At 45.2% G+C, this 19,987-nt stretch overlaps 1 protein-coding gene across 2 annotated transcripts in view; it reads left to right on the top strand.

The window, feature by feature from the left end:
* Positions 1–19,987, top strand: part of SS3 (starch synthase 3) — a 152,048-nt gene that overhangs the window by 64,865 nt on the left and 67,196 nt on the right. For both annotated transcript variants that reach the window (XM_087396091.1, XM_087396090.1), the window contains exons 5-6: positions 223–493; positions 691–866. In XM_087396091.1, the coding sequence (XP_087252217.1) occupies positions 223–493; positions 691–866 (447 nt within the window). The remainder of the gene's footprint in view (positions 1–222; positions 494–690; positions 867–19,987) is intronic.

Raw genomic sequence — 19,987 nt, 5'->3', positions numbered from 1 at the left:
CTACGAGACCAAGAGACTAAAGTCAGTATGAAAGTACACCTCCTGTGGGAAGAACCCGGGGTATCTATCATAACCCCTAAAAATTGAAAGATAAAATAAAATACTGTTGAACCTAGGAACGGCATAAGTATGTATGAATACATATGCATATACATGTGCATGCATCTGTGTTGGTTTTCTCCAATCAGTTTTTATTTTTAAGAGTATAATTTCTTCATGCAGGCTGAGCACACCATGCGTATGAAGGAAGAATTCAAGGCAAAGACAAAGCTTGCTTTTCTCAGGTCTCAATCACACATATTTTACACAGATCCGGTTGATGTCCAGGCTGGGAAAACTGTGACTATATTCTACAATCCATCTAACACTGTTCTGAATGGAAAGCCAGAAGTCTGGTTGCGGGTCTCTTTCAATCGTTGGACACATGGGCTGGGCGTTCTCCCTCCTGTTAAAATGGTACCTGCAGGAACCAGTACACTTCTTAAGGAAACTAGTAAGGTTTATTGCATATACACTATCCTGGAGCAGCCAATTTGTCTATTCAGTGTTCCTCATCAGGATTTTAAAATTAACTTCTACTATAAGATACTTTTACCATTGAAAGAACGATTTATGGAAAGTTTTGTGTGTACATTGAATTAGCCTCAAAATTTTATTCTGGAGGCCTTTAATTTGGATCTTTCTTTGCAGTCAGCGTTCCACTTGATGCTTATATGATGGATTTTGTATTTTCGGAGAATGAGGGAGGAGGCATCTACGACAATAGAAATGGCCTGGACTATCATGTTCCTGTGGTTGGTGGAATTGTCAAAGAGCCTCCCATGCAGATCGTGCATATCTCCGTGGAGATGGCACCAATTGCAAAGGTACTTATGTATTGGCACCTTATGAGCAGTCATGTTATATGTATTATGGTTTTAAAAAACAAGATTAAGCTAGAAAAGGCACACTCAAACAATTAAATTACACCAGGTCAATAATACCTCTATTTTCCATGCTTCATATACAATCAGGTCCGGTTTTGACTCATAGCCATTTGTAGAATATCATTTAACAGGTCAAAAATCATCATGTAGTCTTTAGGAAAGCCCCGAGCAAACAATTCCGCTCTAAATGCCTCTCTGACTATATTTTATTTGCAGAGTATGCTGGAACATGCCTTGAGGAGGCAACGAAATGTGACCCAGTTTACTTCTATCCCCTCATCTTGGGTTTGCTCGTAAAGTTGGATAGCTTCCTCGACACACCCATCCTGGATTACATGCCAATTGGTTCCATGATATAGTACTTTGGAAGTGGCAGTCACAGTCCTTGAACCCTACGTTCCACACTAAATGCACACTCGGAGGAAAACATAGAGAAATGGACTGCAAAAGATAAATTCCACGCACACAGTCACATATCCAACTGTAGAACTCGCAGAATAACCACAAGCTAATCAGCAAACAGGAAGATATCTCAGGAACACAAAGAGTGCTGAAATTCACTTCGTTTTCAAAATACAGCAGCCATAAAATATGTCATGAACGGAAAGACAGCTCAAATAGAACACATTTTCCTGTAGTGAGTGCACAGGAAAAGCAGAGAGCCATTAGCTTGTCAGTGTCAGATCGGGATAGACACTAAAGGAGCTCTCACAGTGGGAAAGAGGGAGGGATTTTTGTTCAAAAAAGTGAATTTGTAGAAATGAAACAGGAAGGACAATGTAAAAGCCGTTCGTTGTGGAGGGCTACATATGAAATGAATCGGGTACGTTGCACGAACAAAACACTAAGATAGACTTGGTGCTCTCAATATAATATAGAAAATTCCCTCCCATACTGAAAAGAATTTGTTGGAATAAAAATGTACTATATGTTGCTCCAATGACCTGGTGACCTCTCATCCAAAATGCACTAGATGTTGCTCCAATGACCCGGTGAGCTCTCATCCAAAATATGATGCAGCTGCTTGAACCAAGAGGTGAGGTGATGATGTGCATCAATCTTCTTAGAGCAAGAATGCAACAAAGATGGAAACGTCCTAGTATTCTTACAGGAGCAGCAGTATAATTACCCTTAGGTTGGAAACTGTATTGTTTGCCACAGCATAGCACAATTCTTGTTCTGTGGCATTCATGCCCCCCTTTCTCTTTCAGCTTCCGTCCCCACTGATATTTTGGTCATTATTGTTCCCTTCCCTTGCCATCATTATCAAGTTTACAAACAGATGCTTGCATTTAAATAAGAGTGAATGCACTCTCCCTTTTACCACTCCATTACATATTTGCCACACTACACATCCACTCATTATTTTATGCTCTTAATTACAGTTGCATCTCGCTACATTTTCACTTCTATGCAAAATGATCATGTAAACCCAAAAAATACTATATGCAATGATAGATAATACTCAGATTCCAAATCTGTAGTGAGAGAAAGGAGATGACAATACACAAGAAAACTAAACTGAACTATATTGCGAATAGAGAAAACCAGCAAAGGACTCCATGACTGAACCTTGCCATCACTATGCGGCTTGTTGGAGGGTTACATATTGAAAGAGTAGAGATGCTGCTTACTACAACACCGTTCCATCATATACACGCTTGAGTAGAAGTGGGTAGCAGCCGCGATAGTCACAGGAATCCATCATAGGTGATAGACTAAAACCAGCCGAGAATAATCTAGAGGATTGCGCCATAAACTGTTGAGACATAAATGAACATAATGTTTCACCAACAAAAGTCAACGCTCCTCCAAGATATCTCGACGCACAGCCACACATCCCATGCAACTGCCTTGTGCCCATAGACTAACTAACCCCTTTTTTTAATGATAACTAAAATGACTACCAAAGGTTTACGTTTCCACCAACACAAAACACTCATGGAGTTTTGTCATGACCATTTTCATAATGTAGAAGTGGGCCTTATGGTGGAATCCAGCAACCATTAAGAGACTCAAAGAGGAGCAACCAAGTTCCCTTTGGTTGGTAGGCCAACATAAGTGTGCCATGATTGAACTTCAAGTGATTGGGGGTAGATGTGTAGAGTTTCTCTATCATTCATGTAGAATGAAATGTGTAAGAGAGAGAGAGAGAGAGAGAGAGAGAGAGAGAGAGAGAGAGAATCTATTAAAGTCTTCGGAAGACCACATAGGGTCGATGAGACAAATAGAAGCTGATACAATGAACTCATGGGTGGTGCCACTAAATGAGGATCAACACCTAGGACTAATACAAATAAAAAATTATAATCCTACCCATAACGGTGTCGCTACATAAAAAGAAAATTCTGTAAGTGGAAGCCAACAAGAGTGTCAACCCTAGTAGGGGGGGCGTTGATGTGTGAGGTTGTTGCGGGGGCAAAAATCCTATGATAGGGCACTGCCCGCTGGTGGCATGTACAACTCGTTCAAGTCTCCTGGCTGTAGCCCTATTGCAAACAAATGCACAGTCCCTCCTGGGGGTCGTGCTTCTGGTCTAGTAAGCATGGAGGTAAGGTTCCCTGGTGTGATCTGTGCCTCAATGCGATGGCGAGTCCGGCATGTCTCTGGCTCTAGCTTGGGTCCCCATGGCCGCCGCCTCTGCGAGTCCTGCTGATCAGTACTGTCTGGCTTGAAAAACTTGGTGACCATGCTCTGAGTGGAGTCTAGATGTGTGTCATGGTCTCCCCAACATGCTTTGAGCAACTGCTCCCTACGCCAAGCTGCCAAACATCTTTGGTCAGGGTAGGAGAGGAAGCTAGGTAGGGAGCCGAGCTGTCTCTGAAAAGGCAGCGGTACTAACCTCCGATCTTGTAGTACACTAGGCAACTTAAAAGCAAAACCTCTAACTTGATCTCTCAGGAATCGCATAGGATACAAATGCGCCCCTCAAACTGGCCTCTAGCAAACTAAAGAGCAATAATCTGTAACTAATCTGACATCCACATTGATCACAGCCACAATGTTTCGCTTTCAGCCACTTCTTTTAGTTAATAACCACTGAGAAATAAACTTTTAAGACATTGGAAGGGAGGCTACAATGCCCCTGCTCAAAACACCATATACAAAAGAGGCAGATTGGTCCCAAATGCTTTGGCACCCCTTTTGGTATTTATTTATTTCTTCTGTCAATGGAATGTGCTCTTTTACAACAAGGGCTCTCCCTTGAATTTGTCCTCCTCACTGGCAATTCCACTGTCCACCAAGGCAATTCTTGGCTTTAATAGATAGCGCCCAATTGCCAAGGCAAGGCTAAGGCATTCCCGAGTGTCTGTGATCAACTGAAACCTAACAATGCATTCCATAAGGCATCTAGCTTGCTAAAGAGTGTTTGGCAGTCCCAAAATCCAATGTCCAGCCTCTCAGGCCAATAATGCAACAATACAAATCCCCAAATGCACAAGTGACCTCAAGGCAAGATGAAATTCACAAATCTGGCCCTTTGGCACCAATCTAGGCACACCCTCTGTGGTTGGGTGCCTATTCATAGCTCAAATTGGCCAAGAGAGGAATTCGAACCACAATAAAGCTACAAGGGGCTTCAAAAATGACCAAAATAATCCAAATAAAGGTAGAAATCACTGTATCTGCTGTCCTTGGGAAGAGGGGCGACCTATGGCCTTGCACCTATTCTCTATCCAGGCCCCCAATAGTGCACATATGACCATGGAGTCGAGAAGCAAAAGCAAATGAGCTCGAACCAGCTCTAGATGGCATCAGACCAGCTCCCAAGGACTTGATTCCCGGCTGGAACTCCTCCAGGAGGGAGCAGGTCCACAAAGCAAGAGGTCAACATGAGAAATCGGTAGCTTAGAGAGAGAGAGAGAGAGAGAGAGAGAAAGAAAGAAAGAAAGAAAGAAATTTTATTAAAGGTCCACGGAAGGCCATACATGGCCTATGGGACACAAAATCATCCGAAAGGAAAATACATCATCAACGATGCGCCAACTAGGTGGCCTCATCGTAATACCGCTAAGATGCCAAAAATGGCTACAAAAATCCTAGATACAAAATGAAATGAAATAGAGTACCAAAAATGCCTAGATACAAAATGTAAAATATGAAATATGAGGAACATCGTCTTCCCTAAGGGGTCTGTGATCCAAAGAAATGATGGAAGTCATGGCCATCGACCATGCCTCTTGCCCTGAGTGTGAAGATCTGGGCAAGTGTCAAATGGGCTGCTGGCAGTGCCAAGTCTCCATGGAGCAATCTCCTCCGAAAATCTGCCATCATCCTCCGTCGTCTAGAAATAAAGCGACGGGTACGGCCTCTGTGTAAGATCATCCTGCAGTGCTGCCGGATCATGTCATATGTACATCCTCGGGGTGGAACCATCGGTGCTCTCTGGCAAGATGGGCTATCTCTGTGCTCATGGTCCTGCGCCTCGTCCTGCTCCTCATGAATAACCAGGTCTCTAGCAGGGATGCGATGGTGCTCTCTGAGGAATCTCTCTCTGTATGTGGTGATCTCCCTGATGAACAACGCTAAGCAATACTGATCCTCATACTCCATAATCCGAGAGAGAGGTCCAAATCCGTGCCCAAATAAACAGTGAAATCTGCCACGGATCTGAGAGAGAAAGAAAGAAAGAAAGAAATTTTATTAAAGGTCCACGGAAGGCCATACATGGCCTATGGGACACAAAATCATCCGAAAGGAAAATACATCATCAACGATGCGCCAACTAGGTGGCCTCATCGTAATACCGCTAAGATGCCAAAAATGGCTACAAAAATCCTAGATACAAAATGAAATGAAATAGAGTACCAAAATTGAGTACCAAAATTGCCTAGATACAAAATGTAAAATATGGAATATGAGGAACATCGTCTTCCCTAAGGGGTCTGTGATCCAAAGAAATGATGGAAGTCATGGCCATCGACCATGCCTCCTGCCATGAGTGTGAAGATTTGGGCAAGTGTCAAATGGGCTGCTGGCGGTGCCAAGTCTCCATGGAGCAATCTCCTCCGAAAATCTGCCATCATCCTCCGTCGTCTAGAAATAAAGCGACGGGTACGGCCTCTGTGTAAGATCATCTTGCGGTGCTGCCGGATCATGTCATATGTACATCCTCGGGGTGGAACCATCGGTGCTCTCTGGCAAGATGGGCTATCTCTGTGCTCATGGTCCTGCGCCTCGTCCTGCTCCTCATGAATAACCAGGTCTCTGGCAGGGATGCGACGGTGCTCTCTGAGGAATCTCTCTCTGTATCTGGTGATCTCCCTGATGAACAACGCTAAGCAATACTGATCCTCATACTCCATAATCCGAGAGAGAGGTCCAAATCCGTGCCCAAATAAACAGTGAAATCTGCCACGGATCTCATAATATAAAGGGCATCTGCAAACAAAGTGCTCCTCAGTCTCCACCTCCCCCATAGTGCAACAAGGGCATATCCTAGTCTCTCGCCTGGGTCTATGTCCGGTAGCTGTACGACGCATCCTGCCGGCCTCAACGTCTAATCTGTGGGAAGATACCCTGAGCTGGCCCAAGGCAATCCTGAGTGAGTGCGACATATGAACACCGATATATCCTGGGGATATGATGAAGCCATCCTCTGAAATCCTGAGAAAATGGTCACGATATGTGGCCATCTTCGTAGGAAGCTCCGTGGGATGAACCCAAGTGCGAAACGTGTATAGCTGCAACAAATCTGCCCTGATAACCTGACTGAGCTCATGTCGAGTGAGAGGGAGGCGAGGGGCATCTATGCTGTATCGAAATGGTGGCAGCCTATCCATATCCAAGCCCAGCGAGGTGAGCCATGTGGAGAGTGTGTGGTACCAACAAAAAGTATGACCTCTCTCCGCTAACATCTGCGAGGATGTCAGTGCTAGCCACGGTAATCGTGCTCTGCCTGCTGCTGAGTCTCCGAGCGCCCTGATCCTATGCAAGTACGTAACTGACTGAAATGCTGCATCTAGCGCTAGGGGTGTAGCTCCGAACTCTGCGAACGTAATCTGATGCGGTACCGTGGGCTTCGCTCTGATGAATCTGGAGAACATGATGATCTGTAACCTCTCTACTCGTCTCCAATCTGCAACCCTGAGATCTCCTGCCCAAAAGGGGCTAGCATACATGACTGCAGGTCTCACCAGCGTATCGAAAAGTAAGGACTTCGTGTCGGGATGCTGAAAATGTGACTGTGCACACTGCCTCTCGAGAAGAGCCAAGGCGGCATACCCTCTACTGATCCTATCTCGTGCTGCATGCGTCATGGTGAAGACTGGACCTCTAAATGTGGCACCCAAATATGTATACTCCCTGACTAGCTCCACCTCCTGCCCATCAAATGTGAAAGAGAACTCGCCTCTCCTATAAACCTGGTATGACGTGTTGAAGACCATGACTTTGGTCTTCCCAAGGTTTACAGACAACCCTCTGTCCTGACAAAAGCTGTGGAGTGCATGGAGATGTGCCTGTAAACCCTACTGGGAGGAAGAAATAAGAACCACGTCATCTGCATAGAGGAGAATCGGTATCGTGGATCCTGCCAGTAAAGAAGCTGTACCACCCATCGTCTGTATGTACATCTCTAACTCATCGATATAGAGACCAAAGAGTGTCGGAGACAAAGGACACCCCTGCTTCACCCCTATCGTACTGCGTACTTCCCCCGACAGCCCCGCCCGTGTCCTGACTCTACCTGTGACTCTCTCATACAAGGCCATGATCGCCCATTGAATCTCCCCATTGAATCCCAAGTCACGGAGTCGCTGGAAGAGTCTGAAACGCGGCACAGTGTCAAATGCCTTTCTGAAGTCCACGAAGCAACACATCCTCGCAGATGTTAGCGGAGAGAGAGAGAGAGAGAGAGAGAGAGAGAGAGAGAGAGAGAGAATTCAGTGTGGAAATGATCACCAGCAGGAGAGAAGGTGTGGAAAATGGTGATGGGCAGGAGAAAAGAGCCGTATTGCCAGCAAAGGAGCCTCAATATGTGTGCAGCAGATCCGTACAGCCAGCAAATAGCCTTGGTATGCATGCAGCAGATCCGTACAGCCTTGAAATGCATGATGACTGCATGAAGCAGAGCAGTACAGCCTTGAAATGCATGCTGAAAAGCCGTACAGCCTTGAAATGCGTGAAGCAAGTGTGGAAATGCTCACGGGCAGGAAGAGAATCAATGTACAATCAAGAGAGAACCTCGAAATGCGTGTTAGAGAGAGAAAAACGTGCATGCAAGCACATGCAATCAAAGGACTGCCATTTGGCTCATTAATGCCTCTAACCCACTCTTGTTGGTGACGCTTGGGCCTAACGTTTAGGCCCTCTTATTGCTAACTTAGCACTTGGGCCTAGTAATTGCACCTGGGGGTTGGTCCCACTTCTAACATCAAATCCCAGGGGATTTAAGGAATTTGGCACTTCCTCTAGGCCAGTCCCCCAAGGCCAAAGTATCCACAGGTTTATTTGCATACAAAAATCACATCCCTGTGACGCGGGGTGCCAACCAAGTCTTGAATGTGTGTAACTATAGGAGGTCCTCTTGATATATGAGTGGGATAGAGGGGGCCATATTGGAAGGGGGGTAGCTTATCTATATTGAGCCCAAGGCTCTCAATTCATCTGCAAGTACGTGCATACCAACACCTTTGGTCACCCTCTACTGCCAATGTCATGGAGGAGCATAAAGCCAGCAGGGGCCTATGTTGCCGTGTGGTGCAAGATCCATAGTGCTGAATGTGGACGAGATATGTGATGTGTTGGAATGCTGCATCGAGCTGTAGTGGGGATGCCCCGAACTCAGCTAGAACTATTTGATGTGGTGTAGAAGGCTTACTGTGGATCATCTGTGAAAGCATGATAACCTAAAGTCTCTCAACTCGAGCCCACTTCGTCTCTACTAGATTAGGCCCCCAACAAGGGCGCCGTACATACCTGCGGGTCGAACCAGAGAGTCGAAGAGGAGAGACTTGGCTAAGGGTCCTGGAAGCGAGAGTGAAATCACTGTTGGCTCGAGTTTGGCGAGTGCATCGTACCCCCCACTCAGTCGAGCTTGTAGTACTAGTCGCATCGTAAAAATTAGGCCGGAGAACAAGATTCACAGGTAGGTATAGGATGCAACTACCTCCACTGGCAACCCATCCAAGGTAAAATGCTATGTGTGCATGACTCCCCATGATGTGTTGAAGATCATGACCTTGGTTCTCCTAGTCATGTGTCTCGTAGAAAGTATGTAGTGCACCTAGATGTCGCTGAAGCCCCTTTGCAGAGGAAGATAGTAGGACCACATCATCTGCATATAGAAGTGTCTGAAGCAAGGATCCGGCTAGAGAGCAAGCAGTCCCTCCCAGGGTCCTGATAAATGTCTCAAGCTCATCTATGTAGAGGCCGAAGAAGGTTGGTGATAACGGACAGCCTGGTTGGATCGCAATAGTGCTCATGATCTCCTTTGTCCATCTTGTACTAGTACGAACCGTGCCTAAGACTCTCATAAAGTGCCATGACTACCTAGATGATCTCCTGGTCGTATCCCAACTCCTGTAAGCGTCTGATGAGTCGGACTCTTGGAACTCTGTCAAAAGCGTTGCAAAAATCCACAAAACAACAATACACCCTCTATCTGCATGCCCTAGCCTCCTCGATGATCTCCCTAAGTGAGTATATCGTTCATGGTCCCGTGATCTTCTCGGAAGCCGGCCTGCCCGATGGCTCTAAATCCCCGAAGCTTTGCGACCATGCTAACTCTGTGCCGAGTACTGATGCATAGATTTTGGACATAACATGTCCAATAATAATGGTCCAATAATAATGCATAGATGACTTGTGTATGGGTGTGATGGGGTCCAAGTGTGTGGGAAGCCTGTGCAAACTGCTTCATTGAAGAGCTTTGCTAGGATCGGACCAAGGTATCTATCCCACATGCAATAAACTCATTGTGTAGTCCCTCATGATCTTTTGCCAGGCATTGTGAAGCTTCCGAGCTACGTGTTTGAAACCGCCGGTTATGAAAAGCATGCATGAAGTGGGGCATGGCACATGTGAGAGGTCGGGTGCTGGTTGGTTAGGGCATCGTACAACGTATGTGCGTAGGAGTCTCAGGTTTTGGTGTGTGTGTGTATGTGTGTGTGTGTAATTGTGGTTTTGTTCATATTCCAGAGACCTTCTAGACAAGATCTCCTATTTCTTATCTCTCAGATTTCCTGCACACAGGTTCTACAGGTTTTTTTGGATGTATGGCAAATTATGAGTGTCTTTGTCACAGTATTCTCTTTTCTTTCAATGGATCAGATACTGGGCCTTATGGACCCTCTGGCTGCAGCGAAATCATGCATATCTGAATTCTCCCCTTCAGCACCCTTATGAGTTCTTCCGAGCCTCATTGCGGCAGTCTTCATATGATGCCTTACATGAGGACGATTTGGATGTTTCTTGTATTCAGCTTTTCTTTTACTGCTTCTGATGGATAGGGCATTGGCTCTTTTCTCGAGCACTGCCCTGATGTAAATGAATGTTACATAATATAATTTTCTTGGTTTCACAAAAAAAAAGAGAGAGAGAGAGAGAGAGAGAGAAAAGAAAGAAGGAAATATTAACGTCTTTGGGAGGCCTCACGGGCTTATGGGTCAAAACACACACCAAAAAGGTCAACACCAAACATCAGTTATAGACTGAGAGTCTCTTGGGAGTGTGTATGGCACTCACAAAGTTATTATAGGTTAACTACTTTCCACTACAAAGGATGATTGTCCTGCATTACATCAGTTTAAGATTGAGAGTATTTAGGTTTGGATTTGAAATCTCTCCATCTCTCTAAACAGCCCATTTTCCTTCCTTTCGAGCATCCTTCACTTTAGTCAATTCAGTGGCCTTAGTTTGAGCTGAGTTGGGGCGAGCTCCTTTGCTATCCATATTTTATTACCTTTCAACTTATTGGTTTGCTTGAGAATCTTGCTTCTTTTCATCTTGTTCTGAAAGCATACTTTGGCTTGTGTCCCCTCGTGTAGGACAGCTATTACATCTTCAGCATCCCACTCTATTTGTGGGGTTCTTTCTATGATATTTTCCAGCTTGTCCTTTCAAACCAGCCCTCTGGTAGCCCCCCTATGTGTTTGAGTCGTGCATTAGCCACCCTCTTCCTGTTCTTGTACTTGTTCATATACATCCAATCTATTGACTTTAGAATCCAATGTTGCTGTAATTTCCTGTTTCACTGATTTGAGCTCTGTTGTAACCAAGTCTTGGACTTTAGTCACCATATGTGGTGTGAATGCTGCTGTATTGTGTATCTGCAATACTTCGTGAATTATTTCCTGTTTTCCTTGTCCTTCCCATGCATTTGTTTTCCTCTCTAGAGCTGCAAGTCTGAGCTTGAGCTCACAGATTTCCTGCTGTAGGTAACAAATATGCTCTTGTGGGTCTATGATGCTTACCATTCTCTTCTGTTGTAGTTAGTTCTTGGCATATGGGGAAGGCGTGTTTGCAACACATAAGGGGGGGCCGAAGGGACGGCTGTCATTGAGGAGTATGAGGCTTTGGTCGGGGTCAAGGTAAAAGACTTGACCTTGGGGAAAGCCACGGGCGTCCTAGCTTCCCCATTCATGGTGGCCTGCATGTATATTGGGCACCCCCTGCTGTGACTAACCCCCAAGGTTGGGTTAGGGGCTCAGCCCACACCGTGCAACATGAGTCTTGCTAAAAGCTCCTGCTCCGGCTGACGGGTTGGCGCTAACTAGGAGGGTGCTGCTGACAGGCCAGCGCTGGTGAGGTGACTGGTGGCACAACTCTTGCTGTTAGGTGGCTTTGTGCTGGTGTGGACTACACCGGACTGCTGGTGATGAAACGTGAGGGGAGCGGAGGGCTGGGGGGGGGGGGAGAGAGAGAGAGAGAGAATTTATTAAAGTCTTCGAAAGACCGATGGGTCTATGAGACTATGAAAAACCTCGTACAAAACAAGCTGTGAGGGTGGAGTTACTAAACGAGCATCCACGTCAATGAAGAATGCAAAAATGCAAAACGATAGCACTAAGTACAACATAGTCATGTCAGTGGTCGACTACATATCAATCTCATCATCATCATCATCGGGATATCAATGTGGATGGGGCAATGGAGGCATGAAATTGGCGATAGAGTGCTGTTGGCTGCTCACGGGTGCGGCCTTGTGGTCTCCTGGTCATAGCTTTGCGCCTAACAAGGGCCACAATAACTCCTGTCGGCCGGGCTCCGACTCTAAACAGAGAGGGGATATCCCCAAGTGTAATATGCGCGTCAACTCTCTGTCTAAGCTATCGGGTCACTGGCTCTGGGTCACGATCATGTCAAGGCCTCGTCTTGTGTGGGGCCATGTGATATGGCAGGAAGAACTCCGTGATAGAGCTTTGAGAGGGATCTACCAAGGAGGAAGTTTGCTCCTGTCTTCGTGATCGAAGTATCCTCTCGTGGTGCCTGACTAACTCATGAATGAAGCTCGCCAAACATCTCTGGTTTGGATAGGAGAGGAATCGGGACAAAACCCCAGAGCTATCTCTGAAGAGGCAATAGAAACGCCCTCGGATCTCATAGTAAGCAAGGCACTAATAGATTCAAGATTGATTGAAGAAAGTCAAAATGCTGCAAGGTGCCAATGCGACTGTAAGGGCAATATATCCAGCAAGATTTGGCGATGAAATGAAGACATAGAAGCTCAAAACAGTCGTAGCTCAGTCGCATGTCTGTTGCGGGTGTGTATGGACCGGTTAGAGGCTTAAAGCAGTTGTAAACTGGTCGAATTGCAACAATATCCTATCGCACCTGTATGGAGCAGTTGAATATAATACCTATAAGTCAAAACTAGTCACAAACTATTGGCTAAAGCTAAATGCTAGTGTTGGTCCTATAATCAGGTTCGACTATAGATGAAGCACAAATTCAACTTGGGGGGAAGAGGTCGCAGTTGTTCCAAGGGGCAAATGGAGCTCGAGCCAGAGTCGCTTAACAAGCGGGAGCTACAATGAGGCCTCGGGAGCTATAACATTAGTCGTAGTAGTTGACAAGCAGCTGGAACATGTCATGGGTGTGCTAGAGCATTGCGAGACCGTGTTGAGTAGGTGTGGGGCTATACTATTCGTACTCGACCCCAGACAAATGGTTGAACCATACAACCATTTCACTTTATCGCGCATCAGGTTGGCTCCTGTTTCACCCAAAGAGTTTGTTTTCTTGCGAGGAACCTGTACCGAGCAATGAGCACCGGGGGTGGCAAGTACAAGCAAGAGATCTTGCTATGATACTCTGGTGGATGTGGGGAACAAAGGCACTTTTCCCTCATTAGAGGTTTTCCCCCCTAACCACAGTTAGGACACTTAACTACAGTTAGTAGTTAGGATAAGGTTTTGTCACTAAGACAAAACCTTAGGCTTGTTATTTCTTCTTATTTCCTTTATTCAGACGTTTTGGAGCTCTCTTGCTCTCTCTTGTTTTCTCACATTTTGCTTCTCCTACCTATTCGCAATTAATTAATTAGTGCTCGTGTTTTCGCTCCCCCTCAATTGGCCGATTAACCTAACTTTAAATTTTAATTAATTAACTCCCTCTCCTGCGTAATCTCTCTGCCTCCTACATTTTCCCTGTGCCGCTCTCTACTCGCAGCTTCTCCCTCCCTCACCGCTCTCCACTCACAGGCTCTCCCTCCCTCGCTTCCTCCGCACGGCTCTCCACTCTCAGCCCTCTCCCCACCTCTCTCTCTCTCTCTCTCTCTCTCTCTCTCTCTCTCTGTGCTCAGCCTCCCCTCCCCTATACCTCTGCTGCCTCCGCTCCAGCCCTCTCCTCTCCGCCTGTATGCTCTTCTCAACCCTCCCTTTCCCTCCCTCTGCTCAGCCCTCCCCACTTCCTCCTCCCTCTCTCCCCTCCCTCTGCCCAACCCTCCTCTTCCTCCCTCTCAGCCCTCGCTTCTTCTTCATCCTCCTTCACTGCTGCTCATCGCAGTGGTTGGGAGGCTTTACAGCCCCCCTTCTCCTCTACCCTTCTCGCAACCTGGCCTGCTCTTTATAGCAACATGTAGAAGCTTCTGGAGAGTAGAAGCTTCTCCAATAAGCTGCCCCAATGGCTCGTGCGGCTTCTGGAAACTTCATTTTTAAATTCGCTAGGCCTTATGTTAATCGAATTCATGTCGCATCACTACCTTAGGTTCATTGAGAATTTGCACATGCAGGCCATTGCAACTAATTAATTAATAGGCCCCAAATTCTCGTTGGGGGGCCCTATTTGGTATCAGAGCATGCCTCTGCTCCCTGACCTATAGCTAATCGTCAAGCTTGCCTCTTTGCTTCCGGACCTCGAGCCCACCATCATACGTACGTCCGTACAGCCCACGTGTCTGCACGATTTTCGTTGTATTGCATTCGTATCCTGTTGTATAGTTGAGACGTCAAGTCTCCGTACAGTCCATACGGACTGTATGTTCATTGTTCGTACGCTTGTGCTCGCCATTCCGTACACCTGGAGCAACCGTCATTCCATACTTTAGATCAGCCTCTTAGCCTGTCCGTACAACTGCCTCGTCCGTACAACTATGCCTCTCTGTCTCCTCTATATTGTGTACGGATTTTCGTACTACTTGCAAGAGTGCTAGAGCCGTATGTCGTACGGTATTTTTCGGTACCTGCAACTTGCGTTGACATCAACGCCATACATTTCGTGCCTACATGTGCAGGGCCATACAATCCATACCTGCACATTTGCAGAGAAATTTGGGGCTTTTGCGGATAATTGCAAACTTTGGGGCTTTCAGCTAATTTGCCCTCTTTTGGATGCAATTTCCCTGAAGAAATTGGAGCCTTTGGCATTCGGATGCAATTTGTCAGTGTACTAGCAGTTTGGGACTGTTTCAGGCAGTTTTGGACTCAGTTTGAGTGACATTGGAGACATTTGCCATCTTTGCAGTGTTATTTTGACAATTTTTGGGCATTAGCAGGACTTTTTGGGTGCATTCTGAGCCTTTGATTGGCTTTGACAGTAAGCTGTCATTGTCGATAGATTTCTTGGCATTTTTGGGTTGTGCATCTGAAATCCTAGGAAGGGATAATCTTGTCACATTTTCTTGCTGCAATTTGTTTTTCTTTGGTAGGTATGACCGAGAACCAATCCCAATGAGGTGTTTGGATTCCTCACACACCAACTACTCCTTATGGAGTTTTATGGTTCGCAATATCTTAGTTGGCAAACACTTATGGGTTTATGTCAATGGGGATGAGACACGGCCAAAGAATGTGGTCGCACCTGCGACTCCTCCTTAACAAGGTGGAGGAAGGGGTAGAGGACAAGCTCAGGGTGCAGGACAAGTGCTAGGTGCAGCAGCTGCTGCAATGGTGGCTCCCACACAGGAATAAAAAAGGTGGGATTCAGGTGATGCACTAGTACTTTCAACTATCTCCCTTTTTGTCAAAAGGTTTATTCTGCACATTCGGTCGTGCAAGACCTCAAAGGCAGCTTGGGATATTGTGGAAAGTATGTTTTCAGCCCGCAATGATGCCAAGGTCTCTTTCCTGAAGAGAGAGTTAACTCATACTCATATGCATGAGGGTGACTCTATGTTTGAGCACCTCACTAAACTTCAGGATTTGAGAGAGTAATTGTTGAATATTGATAAGATCATTCCAGATTTAGAGATGGTCTCTGCCACTTTGAATTCTCTTCTTGAGTCTCATCTTGGTTTTCACACCTCATTGAACTTGTCTTTGAGGGGGGGTGGCAACCCTCTCACCTTTCATGAGTTGATAGGACTTTTGTTGCGGGAAGAACAAACTAGGAAGAAAATGGCTTCACGAGTTGGTGAGCATGCCATGCTTTCGAAATTCAAGGCCAAAGGGAAGGGGCAGCATAAACATCATGCAGATCAGCCTTTACATCAGCATAAAGCTGATTATGGACAGCCTTCTCACAAGGCTAAGAATATGCAGAGAAGCCCAAGAGAAAGGGTGTTTGTCATTATTGCAAGAAGCCGGGTCACTACATAGGAGAATGCAATAAAAGAATTGCCGAGGAAAAGAAAAAGGATTCAAGTATGGCTGTCGCAGTCAACTTCTCATGCACATGATGGCGGTGATGCTTCTGCCAACTTAGTGGAAGAGTAGGCCTTTTTGACTTGCAGTCCTAATTTTTAGGTCGTTGCTCCAGATATTACAGCCACATCTGAGGATGACTCTTATGCTTTTCTGATTGCAGCTATGATCCTTCTAAGGATTCATGTGCTTTCAATGTCAATGAGACATTGAATAATTGGTACTTTGATAGTGGTGCCACCAAACATATCACTTCCAGGAAATGTTTGTTTGATTCTTTGCATCCATCACCCGCTGGAAAAAGGGTGTCTTGTGCAAACTATTGTTCTTTTTCAGTTTGTGGTATTGGTGAGATTGTACTTACAGCCATAGATGGCACAAGTTTCAGAATTCATGATGTGCTTTATGTACCTGGAATCAAGAAGAATTTGCTTTCAGTGTCCTCTCTCAATAAAAGAGGATTTCAGGTTGTCTTTGAAGATGACGAGTGTGCAATCTGAGATAGGGGAAGATGATTATGCCTTGAGACTCTTTGGCACGTTGTTTTGTGGTCTTTTTCAGCTTGATGTTTTTTTAGAAAAGATCAGATTATGCACTTTTAGTTTCTTCTCCCATTGCTGCTATGCAGAATGCAGAGTTATGGCATGCTAGATATGGACATATGAGTTATGGCAGCTTGATGACACTTCAAAAACATTTTATGGTTGATGCTTTGCCTCCTTTGGAGTCACTTCCCCCTCACGCCTATGAAGGGTGCATACTTGGGAAGATGCACAGGTTTCCCTTTAAAAAGGATGGTGCAGTACGAGCTGTTCGGAAATTACAGCTCATTCATAGTGATGTCTGTGGTCCCATGAGGACTTCTGCTTTGGGTGGTTATCTCTATTATGTCACATTTAGTGATGACTACTCAAACTACACTTGGGTCTATGGTTTAAAGAAAAAATCAGATGTGTTTAAGCATTTTTGACACTTTGTAGGAAAGGTTGAGAATGAAACAAGCCTAAGAGTTCAGATTCTACACACAGATAGAGGGGAAGAGTATATGTCTCATGAATTTGAGGCTTATTTGAAAGAGAAAGGCATCACACATCAGCTTACAGTGAGGCTTACTCTCAACAAAATGGCAAAGCCGAGCGGAAGAATAGAACTCTTATGGAGAAAGAAACAAAGAAAGAAAGATATATTAACGTCCACGAGAGACCTCGCGGGCCTATGGGACAAAGTGCACAGAAAAGCGAACTCATACAAGCCTCAGTGGGCTGAAGCAAAGGGTACGCTAGGACCTTTGCTGTGTACTACTGAGTACTAGTCTATGCTAACAGAATCATAATCATAATCATAATCATATCAAGCAATCTATCCAGGCGCTGGGACGAAACCAAAGCCTGGTACAGTGATGGCTCTCTAGTGGGCTGCAAGAATGTCTCATATCTGCGTCTGTCGAGCTGTCTCGCGCTGCGGTGAGGGGCGCGGTCTCCTCGCTCTCTGGACTCTCTAGGCTATGTCTAGAATGACCCCTCGTCTCTGTCGGTCTCCCCTGAGGAAAGCTGTAATAGGTCGGACCTCAATAGAGTGTACTCTAGCGGCTTTCTGTCGCACATGTGGCCTCTATGCCCCTCTCTCAGTGGTACTATGCCGGCTGCTCATCCAGACTCACAAGCAAAAAGTTGCCCCACAGGTTTTGGTTTGAGAGTCTCATGTGTGCCAATTATGTTTTGAATCGGGCTCCCACTAAGGCTTTGAAAACAAAGACTCCTTATGAAGTTTGGCATGGAAGAAAGACTTCAGTGGACCATTTTTCGTGTCTTTGGATGTGTTGCATATGCCCATGTGCCTGTTGAGTTTCGACATAAGCTGTCAAACAAGGCAATTAAATGCATATTTGTTGGGTATAGTGTAGAGAGCAAAGGTTACCGTCTCTACAATCCTACTTCATGCAAGATTTTTGTCAGCAGAGATGTAATCTTTTCAAAAAATTCAGCACATACACAAGCTGAATTTAATGTGCCAGCTTCTTCTACATCAGATGATGTTTTTGAGGGGTTAATACCCATTACTTTGGGTTCCACATCTGACATCCCTGCTGAAAATTAGAATTTGCAACAAGCTCCTCATGTTCCACATGCCCCGATTTAGCCACCGCCTGATTTAGTTCCTCCGCAGTGGAAGATGCTGTAAGGCAAGAGGTTACAGAAATACATGCAGCCAAATATGTTCCCAATTGGTTGCTCCAAACTCTCAGGGAGATTAAACTTGATACTCCTTTGCTTGGCAAAACTTGTAGTGTAGCAAGGCACGAAGGGGGGGGCTCTTTTTGTTGAATCAGCTTATGTAGGTACTCTTCTTGATGAGGAAGAGCCTGATACTTTTGAAGAAGCTAAGGATAGTGTGCATTGGATGAATGCCATGCAAGATGAGTTGCAGTCCATTGAGAAAAATTAGACGTGGATCTTGTGCATTTGCCACCAGGAAAGAATGCCATAGGTACAAAATGGGTTTTTAAAGTAAAAGAAAGTCAGATGGGTCCATTGATAGGTACAAGGCACGGCTGGTTGCAAAAGGCTATGCTCATAAGAAGGGCATTGATTATAAGGAGCAAATGTCTCCTACTTCCAAGATGTCCACTATCAGATCAGTTATTGCTATGGCTGCACATTTTGATTGGAATGTTCTTCAGTTGGACATAAAAACAGCTTTTCTTAATGGAGACTTGTTGGAAGAGGTTTATGTCAAACAACCTCCTATCTTTGAAATTTCGGGTAATACACATAAAGTTTGCAAGCTCAATAAAGCTTTGTATGGGCTGAAACAAGCCCCACGCGCATGGTACTCCAAGATTGATGCCTTTCTGACCAGCAAGGGCTTCATAACCGTCCAACTGAAAGTACCCTCTACATCAAGAAGGATGGGGGGGATATTTTGGTCATCATTATTTATGTAGATGACATGCTGTTCACAGGGTCACATGAAGAAAAAATTGCAAATTTCAAAGCTGATTTGAAAGCTACATATGACATGTCAGATTTGGGCATGTTACATTTTTATTTGGGGATCCAGTTTATACAAGAGAGATGTGGCATTATTATGTCTCAATCCAAGTATGTACAAAAGCTCTTGGATTAGTTCAACATGCAAGATTGCAAGCCTACAGCCACTCCCATGGAGCCAGGGCTGAAGCTACTATGTATGATGCAGGTGAATCAATATATGCCACACTCTACAGCCAGGCTGTTGGATGCCTCATTTATTTGTGCAATACACGGCCTGATATTCAGTTTGTAGTATCATAGGTGAGCAGGTATATGCACAGCCCAAGGACAGCACATTGACAAGCTGTAAACCGCATCTTCCGTTACTTGCAAGGCACAAAGTCTTATGGCTTGATGTTCCACAAGGAGGTAAATTGCAGATGCATGCTTACAGTGACTCATATTGGGTTGGAGATTATGACATTAGGCAGTCCACAAGTGGTAATTGTTTCTTTTTGGGACATGCTTGCATTTCTTGGCGCAATAAGAAACAATCTATTGTGGCTACTTCCTTATGTGAGGCTGAGTACAGGGCAGCTTTCATAGCAACAGTTGAGTGTGTGTGGCTATGCCGCTTATTTTCTGATCTTCATCTATCATTGGAGGGTCCCTCTCCAATTCTCACTGATAGTCAGAGTGCTATAGAAGTTGCAAAGAATCCCGTGTTTCATGCTCACACGAAGCACATTGAGGTTCATTATCATTATGTCAGACAGAAGTTACATGCAGGGGAGATCAGTATGATATATGTCTCCACACATGACAATGTTACAAACATCTTCATCAAAGCACTTCCATGTGAGAAGTTTGAGGCATCTCGCAGTGCCCTGAACTTATCTCCTTTTGGTGATTGATCCTTACCTTGTACATCATTACATTGGCACTGTAGGGGGGTGTTGGAATTATCGCCATAATTCATGGCAGTGACCAATGTATGAGCAATAAGTGGGTTAGGGGCACTTTTCCCTCATTAGAGGGTTTTCCCCCTAATCACAGTTAGGGCACC

The sequence above is a fragment of the Dipteris shenzhenensis genome, chromosome 25 (genome assembly GCF_047967505.1).
Source record: "Dipteris shenzhenensis isolate YYH24624 ecotype China chromosome 25, Dip_SZ_1.0, whole genome shotgun sequence".
NCBI lineage: Eukaryota > Viridiplantae > Streptophyta > Polypodiopsida > Gleicheniales > Dipteridaceae > Dipteris > Dipteris shenzhenensis.
Note: the sequence above shows the minus strand (reverse complement) of the source record. Positions and strands in the feature narration are given on the sequence as shown.